The following is a 15,626-nucleotide window of genomic DNA, read 5'->3' as shown; positions in this document are numbered from 1 at the left end:
AGGGTATACACTATTCGCTACTCAAGCAAACAGATTGGAATTTAGCGTTTATTTGTTGTGAATAAGTTCCAAGCCTTATGCTAGCTGTCATTGACTCTCTTTGGCCGTCCTCTCTCACTCTCTTTGGCTTTCCTCTCTCGCTCTCTTCCTCACTCTCTTGGCTAGTAATACGTTCGCCAATCTACACAAAATAAAATAAAATTTTAAATTTTTTGATTTTTTGGATTTGTACATGTTTTTACATAAATACAACAATAAATACAAATATATATTATTATTTTTTTATTGGTACCAAATAATCATCTTAGAATTTATTGAAAAAAATTTTGTTTTTCTTTTTGGCAAAAACGGTTGCTGCTATCAGGTCTTAATTGCTTTTGCAGACAATTTTTTATATATTATGTTATTCGCTATCAAATATTTTTAAAGTAGTAGTATATGGATATACCAAAAACGTATTTAAATAGTTTTGCGTCTTATTAAATTGGTATATTTCAAACGCACTTTTCGCATCGGGCTCACTTGATTGTAACTTTTCTTGTCGTTTTATAAAAAATAATTCACCTATAAGAAGATCTCAAAATAGCATTTTTAATAAATGAAATGATATATGTATAGAATGAAATAATAGCAAATTCTGTGATGAGTCTCTGCATATTTTGTAGCTCTTTGCCATTCACGCTCTAACTTTTTCACTTTCATTCTCTTTCTATCTCCATCCGAATGTCTCTTTTGATGATTTCATTCATCGCTATCTCACGATACTGGGTAAAAATGCGCTCTGACAGCAGTCAACGTAGAGCTCTCGCTTAGCTTAGCTGCTTTTCGATACTGACAGCTAAAGTTAAAGTGAAAATCGAATTTAGAATCATAAACTCGCAAAAACCCAGTTCATTGACATTCATAATGGCTAAAGAACCATGTACCATCAAGTCGTGGGCAATTGTTATAGCCCTAATTAATGTGTTCTACTCGTTAATATACATGGGAATCGAAATCGCCAATGTTTTGAATGAAATAGCAGAAAGTAAGTAATACATATTTTTGATCTTTTTGAATATACACATACTAAAGGTAAATATGTTTTTCAGTTGAGATGATGGTGGTATGGATTATGTTGTACACTTTCAATTTTTTGATAAACCTATTCTTTACTGGGAGAAAAGGCGATTGGCAGAAAGCCTTGGTTGTTATTTGGTTTATTATTACGTCAATTGTATACATCCTTCGACTCGTGTTCATCAACTATAGCGTCTTGGGAAATAAAAACTTGATATTCGCAATTTGTATAAATGGTAAGTCCGTTAATACTTTGAAGCATTTGCAAAGACAAGAAATTAATATGAATATGTCTTCACAGTTTATATACCATTTACACTCGTTATTGAATCATTACTCTATTATCAATTGGCGAATCCAACTACAGATATTAGTAGCTGCTTATGTGGGCTCAAAGGAAGAAGATCGAATGTAATGCCGGAAACAATTGGGCAAGTCATTGTTGAAGATCTATCACAAAGCCTTCATTGTACTTCAGCCCCAAATAATACCAACTTAAGCAGTTGCTCTCAGAATACGATCAGAACGCCATATAATGTTATGAACCCTCCAGATTACAACAATGTTGTGGCTGGTCAGAATACTCACTTATTAAACTCGAAGAATTAATACTGATACAATTATAAAAATAATATAGATTAACACTGTCATAAAAGTATTGGAAATGTCAAGGACTACAATGGACCTTAAAAGGAAAGCGACAATCTGGATATAATGCCAATGAAAATGCAAAATTAAATTGAAATAAACTTTTATCAATACTGAAATAATACCTCAATCTCAGGTGTGATTGTTTTCACTTACTCCTTTTTGTAATTATACTTAACAATAAATAAATAAACATAAATTAATTGCTTGGTTGGTAATAGTATTCAATATTCAGATAGACAACCATATTAAATAAAATAATTATTTGTTTTTAAGAAGTTCAAAAGCATGTGCTCGTTGCCAGAGGTTGAAGAGGGCTTTTTTTAAAATGTTACAAAAATTCTAAATTGCACAACTTAGAAATTCAAGATTATAATGTCTTATGTCAAACTTAATTTTTTTTGTCATTTATTATTGTGTAGTCACGATGTCTATTTTACTTTTATCAATCGAAACTTGCTATACGCCTTTTATGAATTTTCTGTAAGTGTATGCGGAAGCTAGTGAAAGTTTTGAAAAACTGATAACTAAATAGATTCCACATAATGTGCTCACTATACATAATTACACAATCTGTGGCTCTTGGCTATCATCTCGCTCACTTATTCGCTCTCTTTCTTTTTCTCTTTTGATGTTTTTATTAAGGTATCTCATGATACTGGAAAAAATGCGCTCATACACCAGTCTAGCTAGAGGTCTCCATAGGAATGGCTGCTTCTCAATACTGTCAGCTATAGTTAAAGTAAAAAGTGAATTCATACATAATTATAAAGAGAAGCCAGCAGAAACAATTCTTTTCTATTCCGATAATGGCTGAAAACTCGAGTAACATCAAAAAGTGCGCAAATTTAACAGCTCAAATTAGTGTGGCCTACTCAATAATCTGCATGGGAATCGAATTCATCACTGCGTGGGATTCTTTCACAGGCGGTTAGCCATAGACATATTTTTGAATGACACACATACATATTTGCAAATGAAAATCAATTATGTTTTTCAGTCGGAATGTTGATGACTATACTCTACTTTACAAATATGTTGATAAACTGGATTATTGGGATAGATAACATAAAATTCGAGAAGATCCATTTAATATATTGGTTTGGTTTCACATTATTTTTGTTAATCATTCGACTCGCGTGCACTGACTACAGCAACTTGAGTATTGGAATTTTGGTATTCACAATTTTTGTAAATGGTAAATCCCTAAAAACTACATAACAAATACAAGAACTTAATATATATGCCAATATTTCTTTACAGTTTATATGCTATTTGTACTTTTGGTAATATTATTATTGAGTAACAAAATGAATTATTCAACTACAGACATTGGGAGCAGCGTAACTTCCAATCATAATAACTTACACAATGATTCTGACAGTGGTGGTTTTTCAAGTTCTAGAAATATAAACAATGATTCCTATATTGCCTTTGGTATAGCTCCAACTTTGAATGATTTAAACAACGATTCGCAAAATGATTTTGGTACATCCCCAAATTTCACCGATTTAAATTATGAATCTCACAATATGGCAAGATCGGCTGATATTAATATTATTTACAATGTGAATGATCCTCCTCCAAGTTATGATGATGTTATGAATCTTTAGAGTTGAAAATTATAAATTTAAATTATCTAATACTAATACTATTTCTTTAGACGAAGTGATAAAATAATCAAATACGATAATAATAGTATTGGAAGAACAACACAAAAACCTTGAAGCGAAAGTAGCAACCTAGATAATTATATAAAAATGCGATCCATTATTAAGAGCACGTTACTTAAAATCCATAATGTCACAGTGATAATAATTGTATTGCTGTCGGAGTTCGCTGATGACAAAGATAGTACAAAATCAAATAATAACAATTTATTTAAAAATACTCAAAAACTACATACCTCAATCCATTTATAAGTACAATTTATAACAGACACTACGTATGAGATGTGATGTTCAAACTAAAATAAAACAAAATCATATGGTCGCTGCCATTGTGCTCTCATTGACCTTCCAATCTATATCACTAATCTGGCTAGTAACACGTTCCCCAATGTTCTCAAATTGGATAGAGAATTTTTTTTTAAATATTGAGCCATTACATAGAGCAGTGAAAGACTTTTACTCTGCTGTCTGTGCTAACGATCTTAAACTCTAAATTTAATGTAATCGCTACAAAAAACATCTTCTTTATGAATTAAATCAAGATCATAATTTTACAAAAATATTCAGTTGCCCCATCTTGAAATTCCACACTATAATTTTCCAAGAAAAAAAAACTTCAAACCAAAAACAACTTTTAAAATTTAGATTGTTTAAAATAAAGAAAATAAAAAAATATTTAATTGTGTTTTTTTATTAGATATATTATATTTTACACATTTATGGTTGTTGTCTAATTTTTTATTAATATAAGTTACTATAATAAAACTTGCCCGTTTTTAAAAAAATAATATGAACCCAGTAGAGTTCTAACCCAAGACAAACGACCACACGGCACAATGTTTTGCGGCATCTTTTCACACTGAGCTAAAAGCAACAACATTAGAAAATGGGATCTAATTCTAAAGGAAGGGAATTCCAATTCATGAATTTGAGATCTTTTTAAAAATATCAGAAGATTTTTAAATCTCAAAATGATGATTGGAAAACAAAATATTGTTTTAAGATTTTTCAAGATCGAAAAGTTATACTATAAAGTCGAGTATTGAAATCTTCTTTTCAATCTATTTTAATTTGAATTTTTCTCTGTGTCTATGGATTTGGATTTCAATCATACTAATCATATCATAAAATTAAAAAAGTAATATATGAATTCGAATAAATCATTAAAATTAATTATTTAATAGTCACCATGTCTACAATTCCTTTGTCAATAGATTTTTGTTAATGCACCTGGTATGAATTTTCTGTAAGGGTATGCGGAAGTCTAGTGAAAGTTTTCGAATTAAAAATTCTTTTGATAAGTGAATAGATTCCACAAACTATGCTCGCTTTTTGTGCGATTTGAAGCTCTTGGTTATCACTTCGCTCACTTATTCACTCTCTTGCTCTCTCTCTCTCTTCTTTTCTCTCTTTTAATGATTTCATTCAACGCTATTTCATGATACTTAGCAAAAATGTGTTCTGACACCAGTCTACGTAGAGCTTTCGCTCAGATTGGCTGCTTCTCAATACAGTCAGCTAAAGTTAAACTGAAAATTGAACTAGTAACTATAAATAGAAACTCGCAGAAATTCCTTATTATTCCGAAATTGGCTGACATAAGGATGGTGGCAGTTTTAACAGCTGCAAAAAGTATAATCTACTCCATAATCTGCATGGCAATCGAATTTACCAATGTGTTGGATCATTCCGTAAACGGTTAGCCATATAAAACTATCTTTGATTGACATAGTGCATATGCAAAATAATTATGTTTTTCAGTGGTAATCGCAATGATATGGTTTATAATCTACCTTACAAATAAGTTGATAAACATTGGAATCCTTGGGATGGATACATTAAAGAAGGGCCGTTTAATATTTTGGTTTGGTTTCACGTTATTTTTATTAATCATTCGACTCGTGTGCACTAATTACACCCACTTGAGTATTAGAGTTTTATTATTCACAATTGTTATAAATAGTGAGTTTCTTAAAATTTAAAAAATTGAGCACAAGAAATTAATATATATGTATGTTAATATTTCCTTACAGTTTATATACTATTTGTACTTGAGGTAATATGGTCATTGATTAACAAAATGGATAATTCAATTACAACAGACATTAGAAGCAGCTTAACTTCCGTCGCAGTTAATAATGAAATAATAGGTCTGACTGCGGATGAAACAAATATTGAAGATCTATCAGATAATCTTCGTTCTGCTATAGGCCCATATCATGACGACTTACACAATGGTGGTCGTGTTCTAAGCTCAAGTTCTAGCATCTTAAACAATAATTACCAAATTGTCTTTGGTACAGCCCCAACTTTGGATGACTTAAATAACGATTTTGTCGAATTAAACAATCATTCTTACAATCTGGCCAGATCGGCTGATATTAACATGACTGCGAATGCGAATGCGAATGATCCTCCTCCAAGCTACGATGATGTTATGACTCCTAAGAATGAGAAATTATAAAATCATATTTTGTTGACATTCCGACAGCTAAAGTAATCAAATATTTGTTTAGTAATTAATTAAATAATGACACCAAATTATATATTAGAAAAGCCAGTAACAATAACGAACATGGAAACGAAAGAAGGAATCTAAGTATTTATAAACAAGTAAGAAAGCTACAGTTGAGAGTGCTCGACTGTGAGATACCCGTCACCCATTTTGAGTAAAAGCAAAACAATGCGGTACTATTCCTAAAATATACCAAAGAGTCTGAAATCTACCAAAGACTACAAAGTGCAAAATATACCAGATTGTCAGTCGAGGCGTTTTCACCATACAAAAGAATTCCTTAAACAACTTCTACAATTTGTTAATGATCGCAACCTAATTTTCGAAAATTATAGAGACTATAGTTATTATATTATTACAATTTTATCGACTAGGGGGAGCGGCAGAGAACGTGGCAAAAATTTGAAACAAACTTGATCTGCGGGCAAACATAAAAAGTGCTATCGAAAAAATTATATCTTTATCAATTATACACTCTGAGAAACAGGTGTTCATAGTATGAACTTCATACGGACTGACATTGCCATATCGTCTCGGCTGTTGTCGGTGATCAAAATTATATGTATACACTTAATGGGGTCGGAGATGCTTCCTCTGCCTGTTCCATACATTTCCTGAAGTCACAAAGTTTTAAAACTCTTTTACCCTATGGGTATAATATAAAGAATGATCCATTTTTATAAGCATGTTACTTAAAATCCATAATGTTACTGTGATAATAATTGCAATGCTGTCATAGTTCATTTAAACTGATGACAGAGATAATGCAAAATGAAATTAAGACGAACTATTTATCAATACTCAAATACTCAATCCACTTAATAAATATAATTTTCGATTGTACTGACGTATGTGTGTATTAAATAACCTCAGGGAAAAGCCTTAAGTATTATTTATTTAATTACTTTTAATTATTTTATATCTTTTTATATTGTGTTTTGATAAAAATATAAATATAGAAACTTTGTAAAATTTAAATTTGTTTTTTTTTTGTGAATAAATTTCAAAGCAGGTGCTCTCTGTCATTAGGCTTTCATTGACCTTCATCTCTCGATCACTTGAGAGTCAGGCTAGCAATCACCAATGTTCGAAAATTTAATAGAGACTTTTTGAACTATATCATAGCCTTGCGCAGTGAAAGACTTTTACTCTGCTGTCTGTGATAGCGATCCTACGATTTAACTTTAGTATAATATAATAGCTAGGAAAAGTGCTCTACCTTATGAATTGATTTGTCTACATTTATTATAATCAATAATTTGCTTAAGAGTATAATGAAATCGGCTATAAGCTTCTGTTGATTGCTATTTGAGTTGATATAAACAAATGTTGAAGCACGTGGTAATAGCCTACTTTCACAACATTTAACAACATTTTATTCTTCCAATTGCTCGCATTGCTATTTTACGGCTCTCTTGCTCTTTCGCTCTTGGAGTTGATCAAAATTAATATCTTTCAAACGCTATCTTGTTACTCACCAACTCAGTGACCTGTCTACGTAGAGCACTTGATTAAAGCGGCTGCTTTTAATTTAATTTCGCACATTTTAATTTAATTTTTCACATTTGCTGCAATCGGCTATGGATTTATGAATAATTAGATAATAAACAATTAAAATTGCTTGGTTTAATCATTCTTACATTCCGAGTATTCTTTGGAGGTAGTTCTCTGGCTACTTTATATAAGAAAATTATTAATTGAAAAGATATAGCAATTGTCTGCAGACTAATGCATCATATGAGTATATTATTTGTTTCGTGGTTTACTTTTGATAAATGAGGATAAAAAATAACTAGTTATCTGTAAGTCCTAAAATAAGAATAATGGCGTGTTAAGAGTCAACTTATTCTTATAACTAATATGTGGATTCATAATCTATTTTAAGTTCCAGTTTTGGAACTTTCACGTAAAGTCAAAAAAAAATGCTATAACAATTTTTTGCGGATCATTTGCTTATAAGTAACAAAAGTAGGCCAACCACAATTTAGATATGTTAATTCTTAAAGAAGATTCCTTTAAGTTTCTGAAAATTATTTTTAGCTTGGCTACTATACTAGTTAATTCCCCATCTTCTTTTTAACTTTTTCCCAACATGTATTTTCTAATGTTCTTTATAACAAGTGATTTTAAATCAATTTGGTTTTGGGTTTCATTCACAATAATATATGAAATCATATAAAAATTAACTTCAGATATAATGTAAGCGTAATTGTTGTGTCACGAAGTCTATAATCAATGTGCCTAAAATGATTTTTTTGTGAGGGTATGCGCAATTCTAGTAAAAGTATTTTAATCGAATATTGTTTTGCTAACTGAATAGATTCCACATCATGTGCTCGCTCTAGACAATTGGGCAGTGTACAGCTCTTGCTTATCACCTCGCTCACTTATTCGCTCTTTCTTTCTCTTCCTCTCTCTCGTTATGTATATGTTGCTGATTTCATTCGTTGATATCTCATAGAGCTTAGAAGAATGTGCTCTGACATCAGTCTACATGAAGCTACCTTTCAGGTTGGCTGCTTTTCAATACTGTCAGCTAAGTAAAAGTGAAAAGTAAACTATTAATTAATAAACAGAAACACGAAAACAGTTCATTACCATTGATAATGGTTAAAGAGACGAGTGACATTAAGATGTGGGCAGCTTTAACAGCTCAAGTTAGTGTGGCCTACTCGATAATCTGCATTGGACTCGAAATCATCGCTGCGGCGGATCTTTTCACAAGTTAGCCATATTCACCTATCTCTGATTAACCATATAGGCATATGAAAAACAATTATGTTTTTCAGTGGGAATGTTGGTGATATGGTTTATACTCTACCTTATAAATATATGGATAAACTTGGTCTTTTCGGGAAAATGCAGCAATTGGGGAAAGAGCGATATAATAATCTGGTTTGCTATCACGACATGTATATTAATCATTCGACTCGCGTGTACTAACTACAGCCACTTGAGTATTGGAGTCTGGGTATTCACAATTATTGTAAATAGTAAGTACCTTAAAACTTTAAAAAAAAATTAAAAACAATTAATTTATATTTCCTAATATCTATTCACAGTTTACATGCTATTTGTTCTTTTTGTAATATTCTTATTGGGTAAAAAAATGGATAATCCAACTACAGACATTAGAAGCAGTTTAACTTCTGACCCAGATAATAATATAATAATAAGTGCGACGGCGGTTGAAACTAATATTGAAGATCTGTCAGATAATCTTCGTTCCGCTATAGGCTCTTATCACTCCAACTTACACAATGATTCTCCCAGTGGTGGTGTAATTGGTTCAAGGTGTAGTAACATAAATTGTGATTCCCAGATTGTTTTTGTTACACCTCCAACTTTGGATAACTTAAACGACGAGTCCCAGAATGATTTAGCAATAGCACCAAGTTATGGCGTATTAAACACTGATTCTCAGAATTTGGACAGATCAGGTGATATTAACAATATTTTTAATGCAACTGATCCTCCTCCAAGCTACGATGACGTTATGAATCGTAAGAATGAAAAGGAAAAAAAATAAAATTATCTTATATATTGTTGATATCATAACTGCCAAAGTAATGAAATATATTTTTGCGAATTGATTTAATAATAATACACTAATAATAGTATTTGATAGGCCAAGAACAACAATGAACCTTGCAGCGAAAGAAGCTATCTAGGTATTTCAAAAAAAAAAAATTATCCATTATTATAAGCATGTTACGTAAAATCCATAATGTCACAGTGATAATAATTGTAATGCTAGTAGAGTTCACTGTTGATAAAAAAATTATAACGAGTTATTTGTCAATACTCAAGTACTACTTCAATCCACTTATCAAGAATAATTTACTAGAAAACAGACCGACACTCCACGTATGTTACAATAATGTCAAAAATTTTAAAATATTTGTAATTACTTTATAGCTTTTAATATTGTATTTTAACAATAAATATAAAAATAGAAATTTTATAAATTTAAATTTGTATGTTGTAAATAAATTCCAAAGCATGTTTTTGTTCCCATTGGCCCCTCCTTGCCCTCTCTTTGAATTAACCTGACGCTTCCGCTCTCTTGACGGGCTGACCAGTTATACGCTCACCAAAATAATTCAAACTTTTACTCTGCTGTCTATGGTAGCGATCTTAAGCTTCAACTTCAATACGATCGCTTTGCAAAGTCTCTATTTTACTTTGCGAAAATATGCAAAATTATATTCCTATTATGTAAAATTTTGTTCGTCAGAGTAAGTTGATTGCTGCTGTTAATTGCTTTTTTTTGATAATACTTTTTATCAAAATTTAATTCTTTCTCTCCTAAATTCCCTGCAATATATTTGGATTTATCAATATTCTGTGGAGAAGGAACAAAAGTTTTTAATTGCAATTGTATGTATTGAATTGAATATTGATTTCATTCAACGCTATCTCATGAGACTTAGCAAAAATGTGCTCTGACACCAGTTTACGTAGAGCTTTCGTTCAGATTGGATGCTTCTCAAAACTGTCAGCTAAACTTAATGTAAAAAGTGAACTAGTAAATATAAACAGAAACTCGCAGAAATTCCTTATTATTCCGACAATGGCTGACATAAGGATGATGGCAGTTTTAACAGCTGCAATAAGTATATTCTACTCCATAATCTTCATGGCAATCGAATTTACCAATGTGTTGGATCATTCCGTAAACGGTTAGCCATATAAACCTATCTTTAATTGATATAATGCATATGCAAAATAATTATGTTTTTCAGTGGTAATCGTAATGACATGGTTTACAATCTACCTTATAAATACGTTGATAAATTTTGGAATGTTTGGAACGGCTTACAATACATTTAAGAAGGGCCGTTTAATATTTTGGTTTGGTTCCACGTTATTTTAATTAATCATTCGACTCGTGTGCACTAACTACACCCACTTGAGTATGGTAGTTTTGTTATTCACAATTGTTGTAAATAGTAAGTTTCTTAAAATTTTAAAAAATTGAGCACAAGAAATTAATATATATCAATATTTCTTTACAGTTTATATGCTATTTGTACTTTGGGTGTGTGTGTGCGACTAGTGTTATTGATAAATAAAATGGATAATCCAACTACAACAGACATTAGGAGCAGCTTAACTTCCGTCGCAGTTAATAATGAAATAATAAGTGTGACTGCGGATGAAACAAATATTGAAGATCTATCAGATAATCTTCGTTCTGCTATAGGCCCATATCATGACGACTTACATAATGGTGGTCGTGTTATAAGCTCAAGTTCTAGCAACTTAAACAATGATTACGAAATTATCTTTGGTACAACCCCAACTTTGGATAACTTAAACAACGATTTTACTGAATTAAACAATCATTCTTACAACCTGGCCAGATCGGCTGATATTAACATGACTGCGAATGCGAATGATCCTCCTCCAAGCTACGATGATGTTATGACTCCTAAGAATGAGAAATTATAAAATCATATTTTGTTGACATTCCGAAAGCTAAAGTAATCAAATATTTGTTCAGTAATTAATTAAATAATGCCGCCAAATTATATATTAGAAAGGCCAGTAACAATAACGAACATGAAAACGAAAGAAGAAATCTAAGTATTTATAAACAAGTAAGAAAGCTACAGTTGAGTGTGCTCGAGTGTGAGTTACCCGCCACCCATTTTGAATAAAAGCAAAACAATGCGGTATTGTTCCTAAAATATACCAAATTATTATACCACTAAAAAATAACCAGATTGTCATTCGAATCAATTATTTATTATATCAAAGTATTTCTTAAACAACTTCTACAATTTGTTTATGATCGCAACCAAATTTTCGGAAATTATAGAGACTATAGTTATTATATTATTCTAATATTATCGACTAGGGGGAGCTGCGGGCTATATCGTCTCGGCTGTTGGTGCTGATCAAAAATATATATACTTAATGGGGTCGGAGATGCCTCCCTCTGCCTGTTCCATACATTTCCTGAAGGCACAAAGTTTTAATACTCTTTTACCATATGGGTATGGGGTATAAAGAGTGATCCATTTTTATAAGCATTTTACTTAAAATCCATAATGTTACAGTGATAATAATTGTAATGCTGTCACAGTTCAATGATGCTGATGGCAGAGATAATGTAAAATGAAATTAAGACGAACTATCAATACTCAAGCACTACCTCAATCCACAAAATAAATATATTTTACCATAGTACTGACGTGTGTGTGTGTATGTGTATTAAATAACCTCAGGTAAAAGCCTTAAGTATTATATATTTAATTACTTTTAATTATTTTAAATCTTTTTATATTGTGTTTCGATAAAAAAAATTAAACATAAAAACTTTGTAAAATTTCAATTTGTTTTTTTTTTTGTGAATAAATTTCAAAGCAGGTGCTGTCATTAGCCTCTCATTGACCTCTCTCGATCACTTGAGAGTCCGGCTAGTAACACAATCACCAATGTTCGCAAATTTAATAGAGACTTTTTGAGCTATACCATAACCTTGTGCAGTGAAAGACTTTTACTCTACTGTCTGTGATAGCGATCCTAAGATTTAACTTTAATATAATATATTAGCTGTCTACATTTATTAAAATCAATAATTTGCTTAAGAGTATTATGAAATCGGCTATAAGCTTCTGTTGATTGTTATTTGAGTTGATATAAACAAATGTTGACGCACGTGCTCCGGCAATAGCCTACTTTTTAACAACATTTTACTCTCCCAATCGCTCGCATTGCTATTTTACGGCTCTCTTGCTCTTTCACTCTCGGAGTTGCTCAAAATTAATATCTTTCAAACTCTCTCTTGTTACTCACCAACTCAGTGACCAGTCTACGCAGAGCACTTGATTAAAGCGGCTACTTTTAATTTAATTTCGCACATTTTAATTTAATTTTTTACATTTGCTGCAATCGGCTATGGATTTATCAATAATTAGCTAATGAATAATTAAGATTGCTTGGTTTAATCATTCTTACACTCTGAGTATTCTTTGGAGGCAGTTCTCTGGCTACTTTATATAAGAAAAAGTTTGTACCCCAAGCGGGGGCTCGAACCCGAGCACCACAACATGCTCGGCTTGCACTTTACCACCTGACCTATCGCATTGCTTATGAATCTTCTACGCATACAGATACTAATGTTGACGAGCATGTATATACGTTTACGAATACATACAACACATACATAGAAGGCGTTTTTGCCCATACAAAACTATTTCTCTAATAACTAAAACAATTTGTATCTGATCGTAACCAAATTTTCAGGAATCACAAATTTTCAGGAATCACGTCTAGCTTTAATATTACTCTTGTTATTATTGATTTTCAGGAGCGGGAGTGGGCGTGGCAAAAATTTGAAACAAACTCGATCTGCGTGCAAAAATAACGAATACTGTCGAAAAAAATTTTATAGCTCTATCTCTTATAGTCTCTGAGATCTAGAAGTTCATACGGACAGACGGACAGACACACAGACGGACAGACGACATGGCTAGATCTTCTCGGCTGTTGATGCTGATCAAGAATATTTATACTTTATAGGGTCGGAGATGCCTCCTTCTACCTGTTACATACATTTCCTGCCGGCACAAAGTTATAATAATAGTTATAATACCCTATGGGTAGCGGGTATAAAAACACTATAACAATTTTTTGCGGATCATTTGCTTATAAGTAACATAAGTAGGTTTTCCACAACTTAGACATGTTAATTATTTAAGAAGAGTCCTTTAAGTTTCTGAAATTATTTTTAGCTTGGCTACTATACTAGTTAATCTCCATCTTTTTCTAACTTTTCCCCAACGTGTAGTCTAGTGTGCTTTATAATATGTAATTTTGCATCCATTCTGATTTGGATTTCATTCACAATGAAATCAAATAAAAATTAACTTCACATCTAATGTGAGCGTAATTGTTGTGTCACGAAGTCTATAATCAAAGTGTGTGAATGTGCCTAAAATGATTTTTTTGTAAGGGTATGCCCAATTCTAGTAAAAGTATTTTGATAACTGAATAGATTCCACATCATGTGCTCGCTATAGATATTTGGGCAGTTTTCAGCTATTGGTTATCACCTCGCTCTTTATTCGCTCTTTCTTTCTCTTTCTCTCTCTCGTTATGTATATTTTGCTGATTTCATTCGTTGATATCTCATGGAGCTTAGAAAAATGTGTTCTGACACCAGTCTACATAAAGCAATCGTTCAGATTGGCTGCTTCTCAATACTGTCAGCTAAGTTAAAGCGAAAAGTGAACTATTAATTAATAAACAGAAACACGAAAAAAATTCATTACTATTAATAATGGTTAAAGAGGCGACTGATATTAAAATTTGGGCAGCTTTAACAGCTCAAGTTAGTGTGGCCTACTCGATAATCTGCATAGGACTCGAAATCATCGCTGCGGCGGATCTTTTCACAAGTTAGCCATATTCACCTATCTCTGATTAACCATATAGGCATATGAAAAACAATTATGTTTTTTAGTGGGAATGTTGGTGATATGGTTTATACTCTACCTTATAAATATATGGATAAACTTGGTCTTTTCGGGAAAATGCAGCAATTGGGGAAAGAGCGATATAATAATCTGGTTTGCTATCACGACATGTATATTAATCATTCGACTCGCGTGTACTAACTACAGCCACTTGAGTATTGGAGTCTGGGTATTCACAATTATTGTAAATAGTAAGTTCCTTAAAACTTAAAAAAAATTAAAAAACAATTCATTTATATTTTTTAATATCTCTTCACAGTTTACATGCTTTTTGTTCTTTTTGTGATATTCTCACTGGGTAAAAAAATGGATAATCCAACTACAGACATTAGGAGCAGCTTAACTTCCGATTCAGATAATAATTTAATAATAAGTGCGACGGCGGTTGAAACTAATATTGAAGATCTGTCAGATAATCTTCGTTCTGCTATAGGCTCATATCACTCCAACTTACACAATGATTCTCCCAGTGGTGGTGTAATAGGTTCAATTTCTAGTAACTTAAATTATAATTCCCAGATTGCTTTTGGTACAACTCCAACTTTGAATGACTTAAACGACGAGTCCCAGAATGATTTATCAACAGCACCAAGTTATGGCGTATTAAACACGGATTTTCAGAATTTGGCCAGATCAGGTGATATTAACAATATTTTTAATGCAAGTGATCCTCCTCCAAGCTACGATGACGTTATGAATCGTAAGAATGAAAAGGAAAAAAAATAAAATTATCTTATATAATGTTGATATCATAACTGCCAAAGTAATGAAATATATTTTTGCGAATTGATTTAATAATAATACAATAATAATAGTATTTGATAGGCCAAGAACAACAATGAACCTTGCAGCGAAAGAAGCTATCTAGATATTTCTAAAAAAAAATTAACCATTATTATAAGCATGTTACTTAAAATCCATAATGTCACAGTGATAATAATTGTAATGCTGGTAGAGTTCACTATTGATAAAGAAATTATAACGAGTTATTTGACAATACTCAAATACTACCTCAATCCACTTATCAAGAATAATTTACTAGAAAACAGACAGACACTCTAGCATGAGTGTATTAACTAACCTCAGGTGACAGATATGATGTTACAAAAGAAATAATTTCAAAAAATGTTATATATATTTTTATAGCTTTAAATATTCTATTTTATCAATAAATATATACATATATAGAAATTTTTTAAAATTTAAATTTGTTTATTGTGAATAAGTTCCAAAGCATGTTTTTGTTCC

The 15,626-nt window shown here is 31.5% G+C and overlaps 3 protein-coding genes and 1 long non-coding RNA gene across 5 annotated transcripts; all 4 read left to right on the top strand.

Annotated features, from left to right (window-relative positions):
* Positions 1-652: 652 nt before the first annotated feature.
* On the top strand, positions 653-1,911 carry LOC117569840 (uncharacterized). Its single transcript, XM_034251169.2, has 3 exons — positions 653-1,027; positions 1,092-1,295; positions 1,361-1,911. Exons 1-3 carry the CDS (start codon positions 907-909, stop codon positions 1,666-1,668), a joined length of 633 nt encoding a protein of 210 aa, XP_034107060.1. The 5' UTR covers positions 653-906; the 3' UTR covers positions 1,669-1,911.
* A 495-nt stretch (positions 1,912-2,406) lies between these two features.
* On the top strand, positions 2,407-3,993 carry LOC127564977 (uncharacterized). The gene is made up of 3 exons (XM_034251164.2): positions 2,407-2,637; positions 2,708-2,905; positions 2,971-3,993. Exons 1-3 carry the CDS (start codon positions 2,517-2,519, stop codon positions 3,318-3,320), a joined length of 669 nt encoding a protein of 222 aa, XP_034107055.1. The 5' UTR covers positions 2,407-2,516; the 3' UTR covers positions 3,321-3,993.
* A 4,378-nt stretch (positions 3,994-8,371) lies between these two features.
* On the top strand, positions 8,372-15,104 carry LOC117569836 (uncharacterized). 2 transcript variants are annotated; one of them, XM_052004263.1, is made up of 4 exons: positions 8,372-8,616; positions 8,682-8,885; positions 8,955-9,332; positions 15,016-15,104. In XM_052004263.1, the coding sequence occupies exons 1-4, from the start codon at positions 8,499-8,501 to the stop codon at positions 15,102-15,104; spliced, it is 789 nt and encodes a 262-aa protein (XP_051860223.1). In that variant the 5' UTR covers positions 8,372-8,498. The 2 variants fall into 2 exon arrangements, with proteins under 2 accessions (XP_051860223.1, XP_034107054.1); XM_034251163.2 differs by lacking the exon at positions 15,016-15,104 and having other exon boundaries at positions 8,373-8,616; positions 8,955-9,807.
* Positions 10,306-11,256, top strand: LOC127565507 (uncharacterized). The gene is made up of 3 exons (XR_007954814.1): positions 10,306-10,574; positions 10,638-10,844; positions 10,911-11,256. It is a non-coding gene; the product is annotated as an uncharacterized LOC127565507 (long non-coding RNA).
* Positions 15,105-15,626: the final 522 nt, after the last annotated feature.

This window comes from Drosophila albomicans, chromosome 3 (genome assembly GCF_009650485.2).
Source record: "Drosophila albomicans strain 15112-1751.03 chromosome 3, ASM965048v2, whole genome shotgun sequence".
Taxonomy (NCBI): Eukaryota; Metazoa; Arthropoda; class Insecta; order Diptera; family Drosophilidae; genus Drosophila; species Drosophila albomicans.
Note: the sequence above shows the minus strand (reverse complement) of the source record. Positions and strands in the feature narration are given on the sequence as shown.

Bases quoted from the DNA above. Each gene is read 5' to 3' on its own strand.
- LOC117569840 (XM_034251169.2), top strand. From the start codon at position 907: ATGGCTAAAGAACCATGTACCATCAAGTCGTGGGCAATTGTTATAGCC. The intron at 1,028-1,091 runs GTAAGTAATACA...TATGTTTTTCAG, and splicing joins TTTGAATGAAATAGCAGAAA to TTGAGATGATGGTGGTATGG. The intron at 1,296-1,360 runs GTAAGTCCGTTA...ATGTCTTCACAG, and splicing joins ATTCGCAATTTGTATAAATG to TTTATATACCATTTACACTC.
- LOC127564977 (XM_034251164.2), top strand. From the start codon at position 2,517: ATGGCTGAAAACTCGAGTAACATCAAAAAGTGCGCAAATTTAACAGCT. The intron at 2,638-2,707 runs GTTAGCCATAGA...TATGTTTTTCAG, and splicing joins GTGGGATTCTTTCACAGGCG to TCGGAATGTTGATGACTATA. The intron at 2,906-2,970 runs GTAAATCCCTAA...ATTTCTTTACAG, and splicing joins ATTCACAATTTTTGTAAATG to TTTATATGCTATTTGTACTT.
- LOC117569836 (XM_052004263.1), top strand. From the start codon at position 8,499: ATGGTTAAAGAGACGAGTGACATTAAGATGTGGGCAGCTTTAACAGCT. The intron at 8,617-8,681 runs GTTAGCCATATT...TATGTTTTTCAG, and splicing joins TGCGGCGGATCTTTTCACAA to TGGGAATGTTGGTGATATGG. The intron at 8,886-8,954 runs GTAAGTACCTTA...ATCTATTCACAG, and splicing joins ATTCACAATTATTGTAAATA to TTTACATGCTATTTGTTCTT.